The sequence below is a fragment of the Amblyomma mixtum genome, chromosome 9, assembly GCF_055824585.1.
Source record: "Amblyomma mixtum isolate Tamu chromosome 9, ASM5582458v1, whole genome shotgun sequence".
Classification (NCBI taxonomy): Eukaryota; Metazoa; Arthropoda; class Arachnida; order Ixodida; family Ixodidae; genus Amblyomma; species Amblyomma mixtum.
In genome coordinates this window covers 8,794,247-8,819,657 of record NC_143020.1, presented here as the reverse complement: position 1 = coordinate 8,819,657, position 25,411 = coordinate 8,794,247, and the positions used below count along the sequence as shown (strand labels likewise).

Below are 25,411 nucleotides of genomic sequence, written 5' to 3'. Positions count from 1 at the left end.
CTGTGTGTTTGGATGCTGGTGTCGTTGTGTTCTGGTATGCTGATTTCCACGATGGTGTGGTCGCTGCCGAGGTCGGTTCCTGTGTTTTGCCAGGTGATCGCGCCCCGGACGTCGTTCTTGACGAACGTGAGGTCCGGAGTGGTGTCCGGGGACACAGAGTTACCGACGTGGCATCTTCTTCGCCACTTACTAGACCCAGGACAAAGTCGGCGGCACAAGGGCAGCTTAAACGATTGATTCACAAATACCAGGGAACAGCCGCGGACCTAATAGAGGAACTGAAGAGCAGGTACCTTAACACAGACAAAGGGGGTTCATCTCCAGCTTACCAAGGAGCAGAGAACACACCGCTAGATGAGGACATCTCGATAGCGGAGGTATGGAGAGCAATGAGTCAACTAAGAACCACGTCGGCAGCGGGGGCAGATGGGGTAACCAACAAAATGCTAAGGAACCTAGATCTAGTCTCGGTCACGGCAGTCACAGATTACCTAAATGAGATCTGGAAACGAGGTAGTCTACCTTCACAATGGAAACATGCCAAAGTAATCTTTATTCCAAAACCCGGGAAGAAACTTGAAGTGGGCAACCTCAGGCCGATATCGCTAACGTCCTGCCTGGGGAAGCTGATGGAACATGTCATATTAAACAGACTCCAGGAATACGCAGAGGAAAGGGAGGTATTTCCTGAAACGATGCTAGGCTTCAGGAGCAAGTTGTCCACGCAGGACGTCATGCTCCAGCTCAAAGCAGACATCATAGACCCGCAGAACAAAGGGGGCGCCAAAACTATACTGGGCCTAGACCTACATAAAGCCCTCGATAACGTCAAACACGAGGTCATACTAACTAATCTGGCGGAGATTGCCCCTGGAAAGCGGACCTACGATTACGTAAGAGACTTTTTAACCGGCAGAACCGCAGAAATAAATCTAGGAGACATCCAGTCAGAAACTATTAAGCTGGGAGACAAGGGAACTCCGCAGGGCTCAGTGCTGAAATCCTAAATCATTATTGCGACAGCCACCGTCTCTACCCGGCACCTGCCAAGGGGCTGAGTAAGGCGGAGGAGCGAACTCTGCGGCGCCTGCAGACAGGAACCCTTCTCTGTCCTGCCATAGCAAAACACTTCGATCCGAACACAGATGGGCGCTGCCCACAGTGTGGAGAGATCTGCGATATCTTTCACATGGTGTGGGCATGTACTCAAAATCCTCACCTTCCCCCTTCCCCCACCCCCACCCGAGAGGCATGGGAGACTGCCCTCCTCAACTGCCCCACGCTGGAGTCCCAAAGGGCTCTGGTCAAGCGAGCGCGAGACCGGGCCTAGTCGTGCGGTGTCCCTGACTAAGGATACCGACCATGCAGCAGGGTTTTTTAGCCCTCAAGCTCTCTTTGAATAAAAGTTTTTCACCACCACCTTTCTTATTCAACCTGGCGTTGAAGAACCTACCGCCGCTATTGAAGACTGTCGAGGGTATAAACCATACGCTATATGCGGATGACATAACAATATGGACGCATACAGGAAACCATGGGGTAAAAAAACAAAATCTCCAACACGCGATCGATATTGTCCAGGATTACGCGGAATGGGCAGGACTAAAATGCTCGCCAAGCAAATCCGAACTTCTGGTGATCCAGGGGGCTAGGAAACGCGATACCAACGCAGGAGACATTCACGTACCGGTAAATGAGACTCCGGTAGCCAGAGTTGACAAAATCAGGGTCCTAGGACTTATAATACAGGACAATAGAAAGAACACAGAGACAATAAACAGGCTTAATTCCACAATTAACATGACAACCAGGCTCATAAGGCGAATAGCTAACAAAAGACGGGGAGTCCAAGAGAAAGATCTCTGCCGAATGGTTCAGGCTTTCGTGATAAGCAGAATAGTTTACGCCGTTCCCTACCTCAAGCTAGGGCTGGCGGAACAGAACAAAATAGATGGGATCATAAGGCAGGCATATAGAGCAGCATTGGGGCTGCCCCACTGCACTCCTACGGAAAGACTTCTTAAACTGGGGATCTACAACACCACCACGGAACTATGCGAGGCACATATATTTGCGCAATTAAGGAGGCTTGCGACCTCACCCCCGGGGAGAAAGATCCTGAGCAATCTAGGATTACATGATAGAATTCCGGAAAGAAACGCGCAGGCAAAATTACAGACCAAAGTTAGAAAATTACTCACCATTAAACCACTTCCAAAAAACATGCACCCTGCTTTTCACGAAGGCAGGAGGAGAGCCAGAGCAAAGGCCCTTGAAGCCAAGCTCGAAGGCTCGGAATACACAACCTATGTAGACGCGGCGGAATACGAAGGAGGCGACTCCTTTGTGGTCGTGGCCGTGAACGACTTGGGTGAAACATTAACTGCCGGTTCGGTCAAAACAAAAATTCTCTGCCCCTCCCGTAACCGAGAGTAGAGTAAGCATGAAATGTTTACGGGCCTAATGTCATCTCGGTGGACACCCGAACCGCACCGTACAGGAAGGGAGGAACGCCACCACCCGTTCAGCGCGATGCCTTGACATTTGAACGGAAGGTTTTTTGAGGGAAGGAAATGGCGCAGTAATTCTCTGCCATCTCGGTGGACACCCGAACCGCACCGTAATGGAAGGGAGGAACGCCACCACCCGTTCGGCGCGATGCCTTGCCCTTTGAACGCAGCGCTTCTCCCCCGGGCCCCTGTGCGCCTGCGCGGCTTTGCTTCGATGCGCGAAGCCCCTAAGAGATCACGTATGACAACGAAGTGTAACGTGGCATTTATGTGCTTTTTGCACGCGTTATTAGAAATCGGAAATTATAATTCCGTGCGTTATCAAACGCACAGCGATTGATATCTTGACAAACATTGAGATGGCACTGGCAGCAGTTATTTTTTTGTGACTCCTTTGCAGACCAACCGGCGCTTGCATGCCGGTCGCGTAGGAGGGCTTACAGAGTCTCGTTAAATCTCGTTGTCTCGTACGGTGCCCGGATGTTCTCGTTTCAGAGCCCGGATGACTGGAATTCAGTGCCCGGATGAGTGGATTTCAATGCCCGGATGAGTGGATTTCAGTGCCCGGATGATGGCTCTCGGTCTCGGCGTGACGTCACCACACTGCCGACAACGGGGGCTAAAAGCATTTCATGCTTAAAACTCCGGGACAGCGGAGGAGGCGGCTGTCGCGATGGCAATGGCCAGCACCAAAGCAGTCACCATAATTAGCGACTCCAAGGTGGCTATCAACAATTTTGCGCGGGGTATGATCTCCCAGGAGGCAGAACGAATCCTAAGAGATAAAGACTGGGACCAAAGAGAGGTGGAACTAATATGGGTGCCGGCACACTCGGGGAACAGGGGAAACGAGTTGGCTCACAGTATAGCTCGAGGTTATGTCAGACGAGCAGTGAGCCGGGTTGAGTCCCCAAATTTCACGAGAGATGCATTCATATCATTTCACGAATACACCAATCAGTTTAAACTGGAAAGGAGGATCTATCCGCCACCAGACAAAAAGCTCGACAAAAGCCAGGAGGTAACGTGGCGTCGGCTCCAGACGCGAGCCTTCTTTAGCCCGTCGAGACTAGCACACATGTATCCAACACAATACAACGCTACTTGCAAACAATGGGGCGAGATAGCCGGATATGACCACATTTTATGGAGCTGCAAAAAGGCGCCGCCACCGGCGGACCTACTACCAGTCCCTTCTCTAGAGTGGTGGGAGGCTATACTGGCCAGCTCAGACCCGTTGACGCAAGTCCGGGCCACTGAGTGGGCTCACAAGGTCGCCAAGAGCCATGGGCTCGAAGCCACCTAGTATAATGCCCACTAGGGCTCAGTGCTGACAATAAACGTTTTCCAATCCAATACCGATTCTCGTCGGATGCGCCGTGTCCGTGATGAGGGTGAAGTCGAGTTCCATGGCGTCTTGGTACGGGTTGCGGCCCTTTGCTGTGTACTTGTTGTAGCCCCAGGCTGGGTTCATCGCGTTGAAGTCGCCGCAGACGATTAGCGTGTTGCGGCCTGCCGCGGTGCTGGCTCTGTGTATATTGTTTTGAATCTCTGTTTTCTCTGCGATGGGTTGCTGTATATGTTGAGCAGAAAAATGCTTCCTTTTCTCTTCTTGCCCGGGATGATTTCGGTGTGAGTGCTCGATCTTGATATTGCTTTGCAGCTCGTGCTCAACGAACGTGAGTCCCTTCCTGACCAGGGTGCACAGGCCTCTCTTGTCGGGCTGGCCCTTGTGCACTCTGTAGCCGGGCAGGGACGGTGCGTCGGTGAGTGTTTCTTGTAATAGGATCACGTCTGGTTTGCACGCGGCATGTGCGATGTGCTGTTGGATGAATGCCTTCTTCCTTCCAAGGCCGCGACAGAACACCATCCCTGGTAGCGTTCCGGTAGCTGTCCGGCCCGAACGCACAACACGCTCCACGATGACGACGCGCGGGCTCGGAGAGACGCAGGCTTGGACGACGACCTTGGGGAGCGTCTCGGCAGCTGACCGGCCGAACGCGCAACGCTCTCCACGAAGACGACGCGCAGGCTCGTTGAGACGCAGGCCTCGACGCCATCCTTGGGAGCGTTCCGGTGTTCGAAGTTCACGTTCACAACACTGCTTTCAACGGCAACAAATTCGCGCTGGTTACCACGCAAACTTCGGTCCGGAGCCGCCGTTGCTATCGCATGCTCTCGCGCACAAGTCGGCCCAAAAAGACGAAAACACGGCCAGAAAATGGCCGACGATTACGGTACTTCCCGATCTCATCAGCTGTTTCAGCTTTCCCATAGGTTGATGCGAATAATTCCAGCAAGATATGTATGTACACAATTGCAGACTTGCGAAGTTGTCACGAAGGACTTCCACCGGTTGCCTCGCTCATGGCTAAAAAAATTACTGAAGACACTTTGGAAATTCTAAACTGTGCTTGGAGAAAGCCTTGTGGTCAACCCACTGCCGCTTCCCCGAACCGCCGCTTGGCGCGTGGCGGGCTTGGCGCATGTGCGGTTTTATGCGAAGCATACTAAAATAGCCCAACCCAGCTCCTCGAGCGCGGCGGTGTCGTTACCATTGACCTTTCGTGATCTCCATGTCATACCACGTGATGCGTGACGTCACAGCAGATGAAAAACGGGGGCCCAGCTCGCGCCGTCGCGCGAGGCGTCGCGACCAAGGATGACCACGTGATGCATGACGTAACGACGTAGGAGAAACCGGGCCCCAGCTCGCGCCGTCGCGCGAGGCGTCGTGACCAAGGATGACCACGTGGTGCGTGACGTCACAGCAGATGAGAAACGGGGGCCCAGCTCGCGCCGTCGCGCGAGGCGTCGCGACCGAGGAGGACCACGTGATGCGTGCCGTAACGACATAGGAGAAACCGGGCCCCAGCTCGCGCCGTCGCGCGAGGCGTCGCGACCAATGTGTTTCCTGCTTCTGCCGCTAGGTGCGCTGTAGTGAACACGTGATGCTGGAGCGGCGCCTGCCTCTGCTAGGCGTACACGGGATAGAGATGCCTCCTGGAGACAGGGCTGCTCGTTGGAATGAGAAGCAAAAGTTGCGGCGTGTTACAGAGACTGATGAAGAGCGTGAAGAACGTCTAGCCAAGCGGCGTGCTCGATATGCAACTCGGCGACAATATGCTTCGCATCTGACTAGGCTTAACCTAAGCTAAGCCTCAGCCATTTTTTATTGTCTTTGGCGACTGCGGTCGCTTTTTTTACTGTAGTGTTTTAGAGCGCAGCTCTTTGGCGCCCGTTTCGCGGCATCGCTGTCGCCGTTGTCCGTTTGGCGTTCATTGTGCTCATTGGCATTAACATTGACGTTTTACACTCCGATCATTTTAAGGAAAGGAAGCGCGCATAACTGGCTCCCTGGGTCAGTGGACGTCGGTATCACGCTGTTGTGTTGTTGTTGCGGTCGCAAGAGCCTTAGCCTAGCAACCGTCGCGGTGGACACCCGAACCGCAATTTGCAGGAAGGGAGGAAGTGGGAGTGAAAGAAGAAAGACAAAGAGGAGCCCTAGTGAAGAAAATGAAAACTGTATTTGAGGAAAGGGAATTGCGCAGTAACTGTCTCGCATATCTCGGTGGACACCCGTCATCAGTTTTAGAGGAAGGGAGGAAGTGGGACTGAAAGAAGAAACAGAAAGAGGGCCGTAATGATTAAAATGAATTTGAGGAAAGGAAATTACGGAGGAGGTTGCGCCGCTGCGCGGAGGAGAGGCCACAGTTGGCACGATTCCCGCGCGCGGATGGACACCGCGAGCATGAGCAATTTAAGGCTTTCGCCTTAGAAGTTACAGAGAATAAACTTTGTATATAGGCAGGTGGCTCGCAGTGACAAACGGCGGCTTTTTTCAGTTTTAGCCTCGCTCCCAGCGCGCCGAACGCCGCCGTGTTGCTTTCCTCCTCTCTGGCTGGTTCGGAAAGGCGGAGTCCGTGCGTCCCGTGCGTTCTCTGCGGTTCTCCGTGTTTACTGCATGCGGTTGCTTAGCTGTAGTAGCCCGATTTGGGTGTATGTGCGATTAAAGCTGAAACGAGGTCTTCGGGAAACCACTGCGCAGTTGTCTGCTGTTAAACAACTACAGGAAGCGAAAGCGGCTTGAAGCGGAGCAGTGTGAAGAACACTAGAGAGCCACGGCGGCTGTGCGGTTGCGGGCTGTTTCAGCTACACATACCTTACACGCGAGCACCTACTGCTGATGTCGCTAAAATATGTGTCGTCTGTGACCCTTGCAAAATCAAAACATAAGTAATAATTCGGGGAAATGATGCAGCAGCTCTGCGAGTTACGTGAAACATTTGTTATAACTGCCGACACTAGCGACTGATTATTAATGATAACACTGTAAACATAGGTATTTGACAGTACTTGAAAACCATGATGCATTGCGCAAATGCCACAGCTGTTTGCTTGCAGTAAATATCCGATAAACCAGCAGGACTTAAAAAACTGAAGGCAGCAGCTTTGGCGTGTTCACCTTGCATCGTGACACCTCATGCTTCGACCAAACGCTATTTTCAACTGACGCCATAATGCAAAGTGCCGATTGTTTAAAAAAAATGTGCCTATTAGGGACGTGCAATCAGCAGGCACGCAGTGCCCACCCGACCACACGCACGCGCTTTCTCGCTCTTTCGGCATTAATCAGCGGCCGCACGCGAGACGGACCAAGCAGATACGCCCCTCAGGAACTGTCACAGCAGGTGCACCAGTTTCGAGTGTATAAATTACATCGCGTTCGAAGGCCAGAGTTAAAGTGTAGTGAAAGACACGTTCGAACGTACTTTTAATCTGTTCGTGTCACCGGCGCAACGCAGGGCAGACCGCTTGAACGCTTGACAGCAACACTGCTGTTAGCTCGGAACGGAGCGGTTTTTCTTCTATAATTATAACTACAACATAGAAGCGCTCAGCAAGTTTCGTGCTCGCATTAATAAATGTCTCCATTATAGATACCAGAAAGCCGTTAAATGAATTGCGCACACTTGCGTAGAAGCGCACCTCCAATGTCGATTTTTGGCACCACTTGCAGGGAAACATCCGCGTCGCCGCTCGCCGAAGCACGGGCCATTTTGTTCACAGTTGCTCAGTGCATACAGTGCAAGACTTCATAGGTCAAAATCATGCAAAAATCAACACTCGGATAAGGCTGAACAGCGCGGCGAGTACTCGCTGCCTGTATTGCGGCGACGGCCACCCAAGCCAACATGGCGGAGAAATCGGCCAGACGCAAGACGGCGCTGCTGTCGAAAGATGGCCGCGCGCACCTCAAAAAGGTCTATACGTTTCGGCTCGGGCGGTGCTCATATCAAAATCCGCCGCCACCGATCCGGCGCTCTGATTACCGTTGCACGGAGGTGGCATTGGAGGAGGAACGAAGAAGGCAATTAAGTTATCGGAAAGTGGCGGGAGGCAGCGCGAGGGCGCATAGGAACGTTGCGCGCCGGAGATAGCAGCGATTGACTGATGCCGCTGACGCTGCTAGGGGGTCAAGTGAACGTTTCGGCTTGGGATACGCGCACCGTGATCCGCTGATGCCGAGCCGGCGCTTCGGCAACCGAGCACCGCGCGCTATCGCGCGGTCGCCGCCACGGAAAATCCTGCTTTCCCACCCCACCCCTACCCCACCCGAGAGGACTGGGAGGCTGCCCTGCTCGGCTGCTACACTCTCCAGGACCAACGAGCCCTGGTGACAAGGGCCCGGACCGCCGCGGAGGCCACAGGGGTCCCGGACTAGGGATCCCTCCTGGTGATTGCGAGGGCGGGCCCTTTAGGCACGGTCCAAGCAATACTTCTCTTGTACATAGCATAAATAAATGTTTAACACCACCACCACCGCTACGGAGGAAGAGGTAGGGGAGGTACTATCGCGCTCAATATGAGTTGCAACGCGCGGTCATCGACCGGGGCTCGTTCCGTGGTGTGCCTCCTCCAAACAGTCGCTCGGAATTCTGGGAGAAACTGCTGTTCCAGGAAACAACAGCACCCCCGCTCAGGAAAAAGTTTCTCCCAGAATTCCGAGCGACTGTTTGGAGGAGGCACACCACGGAACGAGCCCCGGTCGATGACCGCGCGTTGCAACTCATATTGAGCGCGATAGTACATGCAGTGGCGAACGGCGGCGGCTATATGTTTAGGCTTGGGCGTGCGGGAGGTAGCTCCAGGAGCGCGTCCCGGCTTCGGAGCGGCTTAGGGAGTAGGGGGGACAACGGAGACGCCGCGAAACGCAGGAACGGGCGCCAAAGAGCTGCGCTCTAAAAAGAGAGAGGATATGCGAGTTTGCGTCACGTGACTTCCATCAGTGGTTGCGGCGCTTGGCTGCTGGCCCGAAAGACGCGGGTGCGATCCCGGCCACGGCGGCTGAATTTCGATGGAGGCGAAATTAGATCTTGAGGCCCGTGTAGTGTGCGATGTTATTGCAGGTTAAAGAAGCCCAAATGGTCGAAATCTCCGGAGACCTTCGCTACGGCGACCCCCATAGCCTGAGTCGCTTTGGGGCGTTAAACACCAATAAACCAAAGCCTTTCTTGCGGGAGCAGCTCCAACTGTTCTCGACCTTTCTCGGTGTCTCCAAACGTTCCTTTTGTTTTTAAGCCGCAGAACCCAGCCTGAAGCGAAGCGGACCCCTGGACGCCGCCAGCCCGCCCCCAGCAGGAGGCGTCGCCCCCCTGGAGGACCGCCGCCCGGGCGCCCGGCTAACGGCCGGCTGCCCGTCCCAGGAGCCTGGTGAAGGTGCTGTCCGCGGCCCCCCACCCCCCACCAGCGTCCCGCCTACCGAACCCGGTCCCGTACCCGGCACCAGCATGGCGTCTACCGGTCCCCCCCGGAGAACCGACTTTTCGAGCGCCTGCCCCGAAGGCGCACTGCTTCACCTTCGAGGTGAAAACCGAGGCTTCGGCCGACGACATTGTCGACGGCATCGAGGCCGTCGTTGGCCCCAAGGGGCTGGAGTCCCTCCAGCACCAAGGGGGTTTCAAGTTTTGCGTCGCCGTAGCCTCGGCTGCGGCGGCTCAGAAGCTGATTGCAGAGGGGGCCTTTCACATCAACGGCACCCCTGTCCCGGTCGCCTGCGTGGGTCCAGCCGTGGTCAACATCACCGTCTTCCGGCTGCCGCTCTTCGTGGGTGACGCCTCGCTCGCCTCGGCACTCAGCCCCTACGGGAAAGTGCTCGAGGTGCGCCACCCAGTTCTCAAGGGCCGGCGGCACGTCGGCAACGGCCAGCGCCTCGTGCGCATGGAAATGCGCAAGCCCGTGCCAAACTTCATCTCGGTGCTGGGCCACCGCGCCATGTGTGATTATCGTGGCGTGCGGAAAGTGTGCTCGCGCTGCGGGCAGGAGGGCCACGTTGGCGCGACGTGCCGCACGCCGCGGTGCTCGCGCTGCGAGGCGTTTGGCCACGGTACGGCCGGATGCCAAGCGGCGTGCCGGCGATGCGGCGGCCCCCACGCAGCAGCCGATTGCCTGCGGCCGCGTTCCTACGCAGACGCGGCTGGCGCCAGGAAACCAGCGACCTCCCGGCCCGAGCTGCCCAAGGGAGCTGCCGACGACCAGCAGCAGCCCACCAGCTGCGCACCGCCCTGCTGACGGCCCCCAGGTGGACCGGGTGGAGACCACCCCGGTCGAGACCCCCAAGGAGGTCCAGGCCGAACACCATCTGGCCGAGACCCCTCAGGAGGACCCAGCCGCAGTGCCTGCTGCAGGCTGCCCGACCACCTCGGCTGCCGGCGCGCAGGCGGAGGGCTCCCTGGAGCTCTTCGCATTCGGCTCGCCCTCGTCCCCGACCGTCTCCGACACAACGGGGGCGTTCTCTCCCGAGTCGCTCGCACCTTTCGGTTCGGCTGACGAGGTGAGCCGGGACTCCGAGCCCTCCACCTCCTCGACCGAGGAGGGTGGGCCCATCGACAGCGGCTCTGTGCTGCGCCTCACGGGGGACCTCACCTGTGAGCAGCGCGCGGCCCTCACTACGTCGACCGACCAGAGCCTGCCCCGTCGTACGTCTCGTCGACCGCCGCCCGGGGAGGAGGACGGGCGACGAACCACCAGCCTGGCCGCCTCGCACGCCCCCGACGCGTCGGAGTCGGCATCCGGAACACCGCTCGCTTCAGTGTCGATGAGCCAGCCACTTGACCTGCGCGCGCCCCCCGTTGAGGATATGGACACGGGTAAGCTCGCGGGGAAGCACGCCAGGCAGGATAGCTCTGATGATAATTTAGATGGCGCTGCCCCGCCCCACGCAAAAAAGTCCGCACCCAGCTCCGCTCATGGCGGGGCTACTTAGACGTGTCACCACTACGTCGGCACCCTGTCTCACTATCATGGCGTTAGTGCATCTCCTCTCCCTGAATGATCAGGGATTTCGATCGCCGGACAAGCAGAGAGAGGTGATGCACTTCGCCCGCGCACAGGGCGTCGACATCCTATTTTTGCAAGTGTAATTTACGCTGCCCACGCGAGGTCACTGATTTTAAGTCTCGTTTTTGTGTTGAAGCTTTTTTTTCGTTAACCCGTTCTGTTTCGTGCGGTGTTGGCGTCGTTTTTGTCAATAGTTCCCTTCGCTCTGGCGCGCATTGCACCTACGGCGTGGACGGTCGCACCCTCGCGGTCGACTTCTTCCTGGGTGGAATGCACGTCAGAGCGTTGGTGGTTTACGCTTCAGCCCGCCACTCCGACTCTTCTAGCTTCTTTGATTCGCTAGATTCTTTTATGTTAGATTGTTACCCTTGCTTTCTCGTTGGCGATTTTCAATGTGTTCTGGATTCCGTACGAGACGTTCGCGGTCGAGGCCAGGGGCGATCCTACGCCGGGGCCCGGTCTCTGCGGGATATTTGTATTCAGTTTGGTTTGACCGACGCGTCGGTTAAGCTTCACGATGGCTGTTTTGGTGGAACTTTGGAGCGGGGCAGCTCAGCGAGCAGAATTGACAAGTTCTTGTTCCCTCGAGAGCTCGAGTGTTTATTGGTGGCCTGCAATGTGCTCGCGTTCCCCCCGGGTACACCGCGAATTAGCGACCATCGACCACTGTCAGCAGTACTGGACATGGGCGAGCGCGCCCCACGTTTGGGAGCGTGGCGTATGGACCCATGTCTGCTGACAGATTGGTCGAGCGTGATAGCCCTTGAACATGCGCTGAGAAACCCGGGTGGACGCGACGCGACGCGCATTACCTGGGACGAGCGAAAAGCGGCATGGCGGGCGCTCCTTATCACCGAAGGGCGCCGACGCCGTAGGCGAATAACGGGCGAAATTAACATCACCCTCGCTCGTATACGCGCCGTGCAGCGCGGCGCGCCGCTTACTTTCGCCATGCGCGATTACTTGAACATCTTGAAGGCGCGCTACCACACACTCCTGCGTCAGTCATCGCGGACAGCAAGTAGGGCGCTCGTACAGGGCCGACCGGTTTCCGATCCGACCGTATTACGCCGAGTACGAGCAGGTAGCCTTGACGAGGAGCGACAGGCCCGCGTGGAGGAGGTAGTTTTGCCGGACGGTACCAGGAGCAGCAGCGCGGCTGACAACTCTGACGCATTTACGCGTCACTTTTCGCAGCTGTTTGCTTCCGCGGCCGAAAGGCGGGACCACGCCTCTTTCACGGACTCCCTCCTTCTGCGCTACGCTACCGCAGGTCCCGAGCGATCTCGGCGCGCAGCTGAGCGCTCCCGTAGGCGCGGAAGAGCTCTTCGCCACCGTTAAGGGCATGAACGCCGCCTCAGCTCCAGGCCCTGACGGCATTCCCATCAGCTTTTATGCTAGGTTTTACACCGCCCGGAGGATCACCTCCTCCGGGTGGTGAACGCCTTCGTCAGGGACGGCGAGAGGCCGGAGACTTTTCGTGAGAGCCGCGTAGTGCTCATCCTGAAGCCCGGAGGGTGTCGATCTGACCCGCAGGCGTGGCGCCCGATCACTCTGCTAAACGCAGACTACAAGATCGTGGCGTCACTTCTGGCTAAAAGGTTGAGTAAGGTTTTATCGGTGCTCGTAAGCCCTGCGCAGACCTGCAGCGTGCCTGGACGCTCGCTGTTCTCGTCTCTCGCACTAACGCGTGACTTGTTCACGTTCACCTCGAGAACAGGAATTCCGGGTTGTTTTGTCTCCCTCGATCAGGCTAAAGCCTTCAATCGGGTCGAGCACCGATACCTTTTTGGAGTTCTCGGGGCTTTCGGCTTTCCGCCGGAGTTCGTAGAGCGGTTGGAGCGGCTGTACTCCGATCTTACAGCTTGCTTGCTCTTCAACGGGGCGTTGACCGCACGTTTCGGGATAGAGCGCGGTATTCGCCAGGGTTGTCCCCTGTCACCTATGCTCTTCGTGTTATGTTTAGACCCGCTCTTGCGTCGCGTAGCAGAGTCTCCATCGATTCGCGGTTTCCCTTTGCCTGGCCAGGGCCAGGTGAAGGTGTCAGCGTACGCTGACGACGTGTCCTTGTTTCTGAGGGACGCGGACAGCTTCGTAGCGTTTGTACGGCTTTTTTCCAGTTACAGCGAGCTGTCCGGCGCCCTCCTCAACAGGGGCAAGAGCAAGGCTCTGCTTTTCGGGGCCTTCGCGTCGGACCTGCTGGGCGAGGTGCAGTGGGTCCCGGCTTGTAAGGTGCTAGGAGTCGTGTTCCTCTCCTCGGGGGAGGTAGCCCGCGACTCGTGGACCGAGTTGAGACCGACCGCTGAGCGACGCCTGACAGTAGCAGCGCGTTTCCGCCTGTCGCTGTCGGAACGCGCGTTTATCATCAGGTCATCGGTGTGCGCGCCGCTCTATTATATAGCTCGCGTCGCCTGTCCGCCGCGCACCTTTACGCGCCGCTTGGCCACTCTCTGTGGTAGTTTTTTACCCCTGTTACACGGGTGTTTTCAACGGCAGTTCAGTTGACCGTCAGTTGAACTGAACGGCAGTTAGCAGTGTTACACGGCAGCGCTAACTGCCGTTCAAATCTCAACGGCAGTTGAGTTCGACTGAGATCGGGGGTCCCAGTTGAACGGCCAACTGACAAGATGGCGTCCAACGGATAAAAAAAAATTACCGTCGTGGATTGTCTTGGCTCAGTGTATTGCGGCAAACTAATGGTATCTTCGACTGGTGCATTGAGAGCGCTCTGTAGTGCTCTGAGAGGCGAACACGCATTCGGCTGGTCGAGAGCTGGCGCTCTGATCACATTCGCCTGGTTCTTGCGCAGTGCTCTCCTCTCACTCAGAGCAGCTCGAGACGCTCTGGCTTTTCTCTCGGAGCAACTGGACGCTCCCGCCGAGTTCTGATCACGTGACAGGCCCTCGCCCTATTTCGACGGCCACCGGCGATTCTGCATCGGCAAATGCGAAGGGGCGAAGGCGCGAATAGTTCCGTTTCTTTCCGTAGCTTGGCCCTTATCTTACGCGATTTTTGTCATGGCAAAGCGGAAGCATATTGCGAAATTTGGAGCACCGTCAAAGCTTCTTCTGGAATTAGGAGAGAGCAGTGACTCCTCTAGCTCCGACGACTGTGAAGCTTACGAGGTGATGTTCGCCAAACTGTTCAGTGTTCCGCAAAAAATACCGAAGGTCACAAACTACGTGGAGACAGTAGTGCGGCTTTACTCCGAGGAAGAGGTAAGAAAAAGTTGAGTGAACATTGTGACAGCGGCTGTCTATATATGCCTGTTCTAAACCAGTTTCGCAGGAATTTTCGTCTCCCTATGAAGGCATGCCATGGGCTAATCAAGAGATTCGAGGGCTCTAGGTTTTACCCCTCGGACGCAACTCACGGTGGCTCCCCGGTGAAAACTGCAGAAGAGCACATTCTCTCCTTTCTTTGGTGAGCAGTCTTTTGTTTATTCTATGTATTGAATCGGGAAAAGATATGTTCTTGGGGTGCGTTTCTCGTGTTGTTTTGTACTGTACATGCCAAATAGACCAGCTGCATGACTGCTCTTTAAAGCGATAAAAAAAGTACTTGTCCGTATCCTTTCTGGATTTCACCTCCATGATTGATGTCTACTCACGAACTGTATTATAGTCAAGGGTATGGCTGGGAAATAATAAAGATGGCAAAGAAATAAAGAGAAAAGAAGCGTCCCTTTATACAACCACTCCTTTGCACCGATATAAACGCAATCCTGACGCCTAATCTTGAAACGTAATTGGTTGCCTGACAAATATGCGATTATTGAAGGAACTAAAGAGTTTTTACTACCGCTACCACCGTTGCTACATCAGGCAGGCGATTGTTACAACTCATAAATCGGCACGTCAACCACACCTGTTCAAAACTTGTGTAGCTTTTCTGCCAGGCTGCGGTGGAAAAGATGAGGGTTTCCTTATATATATTTATTGGTCTCTTATATCGTACTTTATAAAGTGCTTCCGGGGCACTTAGAGCGCAGCCAGGAACATCGAAGTGCTCTGCAGGGACAAGGCAAAGCACATCTCCACACATGTATATCTACATTGATGCTCTATGAATGTAGGCCATTCTTATGCAATGATAATTTCCAGGTACGCTGGCAACAAGGCATCAATGCGGCAAGTAGCCACCCTCTTCAACATGGCCGATTCAACAGTGCAAGTGGTGATCACAAGAGTCATGGAATTTTTATGTGACATTGCCCCAGAAATCATTTACTTTGCAAGCGACAAAGAAGCTGTGGCTCAAGAATTCGAGAAGGTAAGCTCTTGCATGAATGATGTTACAAGCTTTCTAGGGATTATCTTTTTAAAAGTCTGCCTAACAGTTGTGGGCAGGTAGCCGACGTAGTTGCTTATTAGGTTTGATGTCAAAGTCTTAGCATTTATACAGTACAGAAGAATCGAAGCATGGAAGTAACATGCATATAATGCTATAAGGAAATGTCATGTTATGCTTCTAATGCAACTAATACATTTCAGATTGCTGGCTTCCCCAATGTGCTTGGCTGCATTGATGGCACCTATGTGTGTATGCGATGTCCGGACAACAAGGTTAAGTCTACCTATGTTAACAGACATGACCAGGTGTCACTGACGATGCAAGGAATTTGCGACTCAAGATGCAGATTTCAAGACGTTTTCACGGGAACACCTAGCAAGATACATGATGCCAGGGTTCTCAGGCTGTCTACAGTGCACGAAGAATTACCAGTGGTATGCGAAAATAACAAGTACCACATCTTAGGAGACGCAGCGTATCCAATAAGGGAGTATATGATCACACCTTTCAGGAATTATGGCACCATGACTCGGGCAAAGATTTCATACAACTACCGCCATGCTGCAACACGAGTGAAAATTGAGAATGCATTCGGCATGTTAAAACAACGATTTCGGCAGCTTCGGTTTGTGGAGTTTCATACTGTGGACAAGATTACCCAGCTCATCCTCAGCTGCTGTGTCCTTCATAACATTTGTCTGGATGCCGGCGACTGTGATGTTGGTGACCTGCTGAGTGATGACGATACAGACGAAGGGCATTGCAGGCATAAGCAAGGAGACTTGGCAACGCACCAACCGACACAACCAACTGCTCGTGATAGTGCCCTTCGGAGGCTTGGAGAACTGAAAAGGGAAGCTTTGGTACAGCTCTTTTGAAGCTGCAATGATGTTGAGGACAAATGATTGCTTTTCTCGAACTTTTATTGCTCTTTTAAGAACACATGTTGTGATTTTCAACAGGTACAAACGAAGGAACTTTGTCTAAAGTGCTGCTTGATAATATTCTTGAATAAATAGGATCTTTCAATCATGAACAATTGTTTATTTGGAGTTAAAAATCTCCCTCATCAGTGCCATTTGCTCAGCATGAGCTTTGAGTAGTGCCTGGTGCCTTTCGACTTTTCTCTGCTCTCTTGCTTCACGCCGACCTTCTTTTTCATTGTTAACCTTTCTCATTTCTTCAAAAAAAAATGCCATCTCTTGCATCCTAGATGTGCTTGGGCGCGTCTTTCTGTCTGGGCGGCACCTTTTATTTTCTGTCCCTTGACAGGAACCAGAATCTGCTGCATGGTCATCAGACGATATATTAACACTTTCCTGGCTGCAGCCATCAGAACTGTCTACACTTGAAGGCACTGCACTAGCAGTATTTGGTATGGTCTTCTTATACGAAACTTTTCTTACACCTCGCAAAATCTCTGGCTCGATGCTATCATCGATTGCCCTGATTGCTGCAAATTCCCCTTCATATGACACTGCGCAGCGAGAATGGCCGGAGGTTGCATTATTCTTGTCCTCGTTGCGCTTTCGTTTCGCCAGCGTCTTGAATCTGGTTTCACACTGCACTCCTGTGCGAGCGATTCCAAGCACTCTTTTAATGTCTTGTGCGATCTGTTCGTACATAATCTTCTTGCTGCGGAATCTCCGTTGAGGGCCAACTTGTGGTGTGTATCGCGCATAATGGTCGAGAAGCAGCCTAGTTTCACCTGTAGTCCACGTACCTGTCACAGGATATAAAGAGAAAAATTTAGCACATTCATACCACTTGAAGCTTGGAGCTTGCTTGCTCTGGTACAAGTGCAAAATCCACATGTACTAATGCTACTGCTTGATAAATGTTAGACGTGCAAGGCTTTGCAAGAAGGTAAGTGATTTCAAAGCGAAGAGGTGAGATTTCCACCTGGGAGTATATATACATACCATTAGGTGAAGTGATGCTGCTGCTGGACTGCCCATCTTCAGGCACTGTTTGCAGATGTACTTCGTTTTCACTTCCTTGGCTTTCTGTTCAGGAACAAAAATTGGAAAAACATTTTAATTTACTTCCTCACACATGGATGACAGGCAGGCAAGGCAATTTATTTATGCCCGGAGAGTCTGCCACAGAAGCCAACAACAAAAAAAATCTTCACACTATCAGAAGTGCGTTAACTCCAACAGCTGTCAAGAAGAAAATAATCCAAGTCCTCAGCCCCATGCACATAATTTAACTGATGAGCTGACATAACCGTCTCAAAGTGTATTATGACCCCGGTAGTGAATTTCGTGAGGGATCGCCTAACATTTTGGATTTTTACAATTGCTGACGATTTCACTACTGATCGTGGGGTTTCGCATATGCACACCGCTACATGCTTGCCCGCAAAACACAGGTGGGTCATTTGTAAGTGCACCTAACAAATAAATGTTTTGATAAGCAAAGCGACAACGCTCGCAATATCTGGTGCCGCGGCGCAAACACATTTCGAGCGGCCACCGCGACGAGGTTCCAACACAAGTCGGTAATTTTTCGCTACGTCGCGTCACTTGTAGAATTCGCTCAGTCACTTGCATGCTAAACTGCCTCAATATGTGCTTTCGAAAGTGGCCTGGGACGCACACAGAACACCAAGCGACACAATGGCTGAGCGCGGGAAAAAGCCTGCGTCAACAGCACGTGAGTCGAAAGCCATAACACACTGCGCGCGTTCTTCGTATTGCAAACTTACCGTCATAAAGGCAGAAGAGCAGATGCTGCGCAGCGGTCGTCGGGGTGTCCATATTGGGAAGCTGTCGGGACGGTACAGATACTTTTTTTCGCCTACTTTTGCCTGCACCTAGCAGACAGACGGCACTATCCTGGTAGCCCTTTCGGAACGTCGCGGGCATGGTTGCGGGGTCGGGCGGCGCTGTGGTCTGATATTGGCGGAAGTAGCCCTCTGCAGCTATTTCCGTCCCTCTCACTGCTCGGAAGAGCGCTTACGCGTTCGGCTGGTGCGTCTTCCACCCCGCCTCTGATTGGGAGCTGCTCTCGCTCCAGTCGCTCTGAACGAGAGAACCGGAGCGACCAGCCGAAGGTACCATAAGAAAACACTCCAAATAAAACTGGAGACGCATTAAACACAGGTTGACATAGCGCGTGCGTCGAGCAGTCGAATTGAGAAAACACACAAAAAAAACGACGACGACCAGCGAACCGACCCACATCGGATAGTCTTGGCTACGAACCGACATCGTCACGCAAATTTTTGCCCAAAAGCAAAAAAAAGGCACAAAATTTGTCGCTATAGGAAAGAATATGTACAAGACGATCATTTAGTACACACAAAAAGATGTATACGCTGTTTTTCTTTACTTTCATTTCGCTCTAGAGGCGACGTCACGTGGTTAGTGAGCTAACTGAACTGAACGCGAAGTGCTCGTGTAACAGCAAGCGAATCCAGTTGAAATCAACGACAGTTGAAATACTCAACTGAGGGTTAACTGAACTGCCGTTGAAAGCGCCCGTGTAACACGGGTATTTTCTGGGCGGGAAAAACGGAGACCGTCGCTCGCGCGCTCCTCTGTCTTCCCACGCGCATGGGCGGGTTCAGCCTGCGCAACCTGCGCACAATGTGCAGCGTGCTTGCTGTTCGAGGCGTCCGCGACCTGGTCGACGCCACCGACTACCCGGGAAAAGGGCTCCCCGCCTACCTTCTCGGGACTTCGCGGCGCCTCTTTTTTGGTGAACTCGTAGGTCCTTCAGCCGAACGGCAGCCGGCGTTCTTCCGGTATGTCTGTCGGACGGCAGGTGGTGGTGGTGAAAACTTTTAATTTCTTAAATAGAGTTTGGGAGCCACAGAGTGGCCACGTTACATGGTCGGCGTCCCTAGTCCGGGACACCGCATGACAATGCCCCGTCTCTAGCCCGTTTCACCAGAGCCCTTTGGGACTCAAGCGAGGAGCAGTTGAGAAGGGCAGTCTCCCATGCCTCTCTGGAAGGGGTAGGGGAAGGGGGGAGGTGGGGATTTTGAGTACATGCCCACACCATGTGGAAGATATCACAGGTCTCCCCACAGTGTGGGCATCGCCCATCCGTGTTAGGATCGTAATGCTTTAAGATTGCAGGACAGAGTAGAGTACCTGTCTGCAGGCGCCTTAAAGTTCGCTCCTCCGTCTTACTCAGCCCCTTTGCAGGACGCAGGCCTCTCGCGTTTGCGAGCTCGTTGCCATCCAGGAGGCTACACCTTAACAGCGGTGGCGAGACTTGACGTCGCACTGGGTACCACCAGACGTCTGCGACTTCGGCTGGCTGCGAGGCTGGAGAGTCCTCCCAACGGGGGTCCGCATCGCCGCGTGGGGCATCGCTCCTTCTTCTCGGTGTCCCCAGTGCGGTGCGACAGAGACCCTCGAACACGCGCTTTTTGAGTGCGTCGTAGCGCGCACTTTTTGGAGACTGATGTCGCGCATGTTTTTTGTTAGCCTCGACTCGCACACCAGGCCGCGCGACGCATTTGTGCGGCTCTTGCAGTGTGTCGGGGCCTTTGTTTTGTGGCGCCAGAGAGGCGTCGCTTCCTTGCAGGGCCGGCCTCTACGCGCCATGTTCCCCATGCTGCAGAGGGTTCGGGCGCGCCTGTTTCAACAGCCGTGTTTTGATCATGTGACCCTCCCAGAAGACGAGTTCCTGCGGCGGTGGAGCACCCGCTTCATCGCCGCCAGCGGGGGCCGCGTGACGGTGCGGCTCCTGCCGTATTGAGTGTGTGGTGCACGGTGTCGGTGCGCGTTCATCGTATTTAGTGAGCGTGCTTCACCCCGCGATGCCTGGACATTATGGACCCTTTGAACATTCTGTGCTGTGAATGATTTTGTGTGAACGGCGACAGCAGTCGCCGTCGTGTTCTTGTTTCATAGCTTGTTTGTACCGAGCGACACTAGTCGCTGCCTTGTTGTTTTTGTCTTTGTGAGGGACTATGGTCACTTTGTATGAATAACCAGTCCAATAAACTTCTCTTCGAGCCTTTTGTTTTTGCACAGGGACGGATGTGTCTTTTTTTATCGAGGGTCCAAATAAACTTCTTTTATGAACCTTTCCTGCCATTGGATCATATTGCTTCTGTAAAACCCCTTCACCAGGAGCTTCTCATTAGGCCGCTCCCGAGGAATATGCGCCACAGAGCCCGTGCGAAGGCACTCCATCGAGCGTACGGCCCCGAGCCGGACGCCCTATGAATGGACGCTGTCTGCACGGGTGCTGAAGCGACAGCAGCTGTGGTGGACTCCTCTTTATCCGCCCTCCTCACACTACCTCGCCCACCAGACACGTCCCCAGAGGCTGCAGAGGGAGCCGCCATTGCACTAGCTATCACTCGCACGGAAGCCCGGTATATATTAAGTGACTCCAAAACGGCGATTCTAAATTTTGCTCGCGGCCGAGTTCATGTCCCTGCTTTTGGCATACTGGACTCGCCCGATGCACCCCTGCCCCGCCGTGTGGAGCTGATATGGGTGCCTGCGCACTCCGGGAATCCCGGAAACGAGGCTGCCAACCTTTTAGCCCGAGGTTCTTTAAACCGGGCTCAGGCGGCCTCGGATCGGGGATTCACGAAGGAGCGCATGCACACATTCAGTGAGCTGACCCAGGCATACAGAGCCTCACGCCAGCTCTACCCCCCGCCCCACCCCTCCCTAGATAACAAACATGCAACACTCTGGCGCAGACTACAGACACACTCTCTCCCCTCACCCCTTAACCTAGCCCACTATCATCCATCCTTTCCCACTCCTGCATGTGCCCTATGCCCAGAACCCTTCGCTTCTTCCCTCCAGATCTTTTCCCTCTGCCCGGCGGACCCTCCCCCGCGGGACCTAGAGAACCTCAAGACCTGGGAGGACTGGGAGACCCTGCTGCGCTCGGAGGACCCGGCCGTGCAGACCATCGCCACCGGCCGTGCTGCCAGTGTTCCAACAACCAAAAGAATCATTTGGGCTCCTGGCCACCAGGGCTTACGAGGTAATGAGGCCGCTGACGCGGCTGCCCGAGCGCTTACTCACCGGGCTCCTCATCCCAGCTCTTCTGGCTCGGAGACTAACCAGCCGCTGCTGCGATTCAAGGAAATTATAACGCATTATAGCGACATCCACCGCCTTTTCCCGGCCCCTGCAAAGGGGCTGAGTAAGACGGAGGAGCGAACTTTAAGGCGCCTGCAGACAGGTACTCTACTCTGTCCTGCAATCTTAAAGCATTACGATCCTAACACGGATGGGCGATGCCCACACTGGGGAGACCTGTGATATCTTCCACATGGTGTGGGCATGTACTCAAAATCCCCACCTCCCCCCTTCCCCTACCCCTTCCAGAGAGGCATGGGAGACTGCCCTTCTCAACTGCTCCTCGCTTGAGTCCCAAAGGGCTCTGGTGAAACGGGCTAGAGACGGGGCATTGTCATGCGGTGTCCCGGACTAGGGACGCCGACCATGTAGCGTGGCCACTCTGTGGCTCCCAAACTCTATTTCAGAAATTAAAAGTTTTCACCACCACCACCAGTGTTATGGACCTCACGAACATAAACACTTGAGTGCAGTGTGGTCGTGCGGGACCCTGGGGCGTGCCCCGAATTCCTGTGTAAATAAAGTTTCTCTCTCTCTCTCTCTCTCTCTCTCCTGTTCGCCCACTGGAAGGCAGCTACTTTTGAGTGCTCCTGTTCTGCCAATGGAATGCGCCTTTCGCCGGAAAGCTCGGTTCAGCGATTTCTGACAGTAGGGTGTGCTCTCTATGTGAAAGCCCGTGCCTGCCCTGACCTTCGTCTGACTTTCGCGGAAGAGGTAGGCCAGGGGCCGCTGTTCTTCCGCAACACACCGGGGCGCGGCGGAGACGATGTCTACCCATTGCGTGGACGGTGGGAGTGAAAGGTCGTACAATAGCATTCCGGCCCCACTCCGCATCATCGCCTGGTAAGGGGCACTTGTACAACGTCACGCGGTCCGAAGTGGCCACACGCGGCCCAACAGTGCCGGCCGCTATGGGGGACGGGGTGCTTCGGGTTGAATGCCACGGCACCCTTCGCATTTACTCCTCGTTAGGACCGGGGTTTTGTCTCGCGTTCCTTTACGGTTTCTTTGTGTTTTTATTGCGAAAGCGATACTGCTTGCACTTTCAAGCCTTTGCCGTGACGCGGCTATGCCATGAACCCCGTGTGACGTCATGCGTGACGTAACGCCGAAGAGCTGGGCGACCATCTCGCGCCGTCGGAGGAAGCGGCGGTGCCTTCACCGGCGGCTAACTCCTGCGCTCTCCGCTAGGAGCGCAATTGTGGCGTTACGCCGAAGAGATTAGGCTCAACTCACGTCGCTAGTAAGCAGTAGCTGTGCCAACCACCAGCGGCTTAACATTGCTTCGCGACGATGCCGCCCACCGCTAGGGAAGCTCGTCGCAATGCGCGTAAGAGACAGCAGCGAGCTATTCATCCTTCTCTCAGGTGCAAAAACAACAGCCGTCTACGCAGAGCGGCGGTAGACACGGCGGATGCGGGCTGAAGAAACGGATGAAGTTGTTTTCGCAATTTCCGGGCTTAACCAAGCTGAGCCTCTGCCAATTTTTTCTGCTCTTTCAATATCTTCGTCTCGCTTGTCCGCGGCGCCTGAAGAGATTTTTCTTTTTGCCGCGAGAACGCGGCGACGGGAAAATCGCCTGCCGAGGAGTTGGCCTGGAGCAATCGGTGCGTGCGGACGTGTGTGAGGTCAGCCAGGGAAGTGGTCGGCAAGCGAGCTTAGGCGGGGCTGTGACGCGCAGAGCTTAGTGAATGAATGCTCCGAACGTTCAGTCACGAGATGCCGTCGCAGCAGCTGTGGAGAGAGAACTTCGGTACGCCCTGTCACCGTCTGCACCATATCATGAGTATCACCCGGTTGACAACGCGAACCATACCACGCGCCACAACCCGACAGCAACACGGCCGTCATTCCTGCACCTTAATACGAGCCGCAGCCCGCGAGCTGTGCGGCAGTCCTTCGCCGCCCGCCGCCAGACCACGCCCCACCGAGCTCACCGAGCCGTCAGCAGACGCGATTCTTCCATGGGCCTCAGTCGGCACCTTCCAGGCGCTCTCAACCGCGCCGAACTGGCATTTGACGCTCTTATGACAGCAGACCACTCTGCTTCTACTGCGGACAACCAGGCCATGTGTATCGGTACTGCCGCTACCGCCAAGAGGGGCGGGCCTTTCCGCCTGCTTCTACTCGCCGCCATTCCGACGCTGGCTCCGCCCAAATCGAGGACCCTCCGCTCATCAGAAAGCCGACTCACTGGGCATCCGCCGCTTCGCCGACGCGTCGTAGCGATGCTGAAATTAGCGGACGGCGGGCCCCGTGCCCCCGCCGGGGAAACTAACAGCCGCAACCGCGCGAGGGGAGGCTGCAACTAGTCGGAGAGCTTCAAAGCCCTCACTACCTCCGCAACTGTCGACCGCAACCCGTGACTCTGACGCCGCTGTTGACATTGACATTGCCGCACTACGGCCAAAAAAAACCGCCTACATTACCTGCGAAAACGCCGCACCAGATGAGCAGCTCCGAAGACGAAACTGACAGCGGCGACCTTGTCGCACTTCCGCCGCAAATGTCGAAAGAGATGAGCAACCCAGATGACGTTGTTAGCGCTGACCTCGCCTTTGCATTTACGGGCTGGAGGTACACGCTCTGGTTGATACCGGGGTGGAATTATCAATTATTAGCCAAAAACTGTTTGACACGCTGCGCAAAGTAAAAACCGAATGGACTGAGCCAGTAATAAGAAGTGCTCTAGGTCAGCTACTGGCACCGACTCGGATGTCCACTGCCCGGGTAGGAAGAGGAAACTCAGTGCTCGTTGGCAGCTTCGTTATTCTCTCTGGCTGCTTCAAAGACCTCATTTTGGGCATGGACTTTCTGCGCCTTCATGGAGCTGTAATCAAGTTTCAGGACAATGTCGTTGCCTTCGCCAAAAATAATGGAGACCTTGGTTATGCGGAAGCACCACTTATGCCCTTAAGCGTAGCCACACTACGTCCGCGTACCCCGCCGCGGTGGCTGAGTGGTTACGGCGCTCGACTGCTGGCCCGAAAGATGCGGGTTCGATCCCGGCCGCGGCGGCGGAATTTCGAAGGAGGCGAAATTCCAGAGGCCCGTGTACTGTGCGATGTCAGTGCATGTTAAAGAACCCCAGGTGGTAAAAATTTCCGGAGCCCTCCACTACGGCGTCCCTCATACCCCGAGTTGCTTCGGGACGTTAAACCCCAATAAACCAATAAACCAACCAAACATTACGTCCGCGATCATGCTCTCTTGTTGAAGTGAAGTGTGACGTGGCGCATACCGGTGATGGCGTCGCCGAACAGGCAGTCACCCGGCTACTCAGCCGAAGTGTCTCCATAGCTCGAGGGCTAGTCAACTTGGCCAATGGGCACACCGATGTGCTGCTGTGAAACTTCAGCGGCGAGCGTCCGAAAATTCCGAAAGGAACTACTGTGGCCTTATCCGACAGCCTCCCAAGTGCGCAGGTCTGTTTTGTGCTGCAACAGGAAGGATCAGTGAGCAAGGCGCCAGCAATCATCGTCGATGTGAGCCCAAATTTCTCGTCTTCAGAACGGGAACGCCTTTTGGATCTCATTGATCAATTTCTAGACTGTTTTGCTTCATAATCGCCGATCGGCCAAACGCTTTTGACCAAACATCGAATTATCACGGATAACGCGATTCGCCCGATTCGACGATATCCTGACCGTATGGCTCCGAAAGAACGCGAAGCCATTCAGCGCAAGATGGTCGAAATGCTTAGAGACGACGTTATCCAGCCGTCACAGAGTCCCTGGGCTTCCCTCGTGGTACTTGTTAAAAAAAAAGACGGCAGCTTACGATTTTCCATTGACTGCCGCAAGCTCAACCAAGTGACCAAAAGGATGTGTGCCCTCTCTCTCGCATCGATGATTCCCTTCATCGGCTACAACATGCACGTTACATTCTCATCAATGGATTTGAAAAGTGGATATTGGCAAACTGAAGTAGATGAGGACGATCGGGAGAAGATAGCATTCGTCACTCCCGACGGATTGTATGAGTTCTTCCCTTCGGTTTATGCACGGCACCAGCAACATTTCAGAGCCTGATGTACACTGTCCTCTCCGGACTTACTTGGCAAACATACCTGGCGTATCTTGACGACGTGATCGTGTTTTCGGCCACCATCGAGGAGCATCTACACCGTTTGCTAGCTGTGTATCGGGCCATACGATCTTAGGGCCTCACACTAAAACCCGAGAAGTGCCACCTCGATTA

General features: G+C 54.4%; 2 protein-coding genes across 2 annotated transcripts in view; one reads left to right on the top strand and one right to left on the bottom strand.

Moving 5' to 3' along the window:
• The first annotated feature begins 8,935 nt into the window (after positions 1 to 8,935).
• The window catches only part of LOC149328233 (uncharacterized), a 230,728-nt gene continuing 214,252 nt past the window's right edge, over positions 8,936 to 25,411 (top strand). Inside the window, exons 1-3 of the mRNA XM_089558943.1 lie at positions 8,936 to 8,984; positions 9,093 to 9,286; positions 9,526 to 10,660. Coding sequence (XP_089415069.1) covers positions 8,936 to 8,984; positions 9,093 to 9,286; positions 9,526 to 10,660 — 1,378 coding nt within the window. The remainder of the gene's footprint in view (positions 8,985 to 9,092; positions 9,287 to 9,525; positions 10,661 to 25,411) is intronic.
• Positions 16,167 to 17,978, bottom strand: LOC149328240 (uncharacterized). Its single transcript, XM_089559706.1, has 3 exons — positions 17,854 to 17,978; positions 17,066 to 17,149; positions 16,167 to 16,866 (listed from the first exon to the last, which is right to left on the bottom strand). Exons 1-3 carry the CDS (start codon positions 17,903 to 17,905, stop codon positions 16,187 to 16,189), a joined length of 816 nt encoding a protein of 271 aa, XP_089415832.1. The 5' UTR covers positions 17,906 to 17,978; the 3' UTR covers positions 16,167 to 16,186.

Coding starts and splice junctions, on each gene's coding strand:
- LOC149328240 (XM_089559706.1), bottom strand. CDS start 17,905: ATGGACACCCCGACGACCGCTGCGCAGCATCTGCTCTTCTGCCTTTAT. Junction 17,150..17,853: donor GCTCTTCTGCCTTTATGACG/GTAAGTTTGCAA, acceptor GTTCCTGAACAG/AAAGCCAAGGAAGTGAAAAC. Junction 16,867..17,065: donor CAGCATCACTTCACCTAATG/GTATGTATATAT, acceptor ATCCTGTGACAG/GTACGTGGACTACAGGTGAA.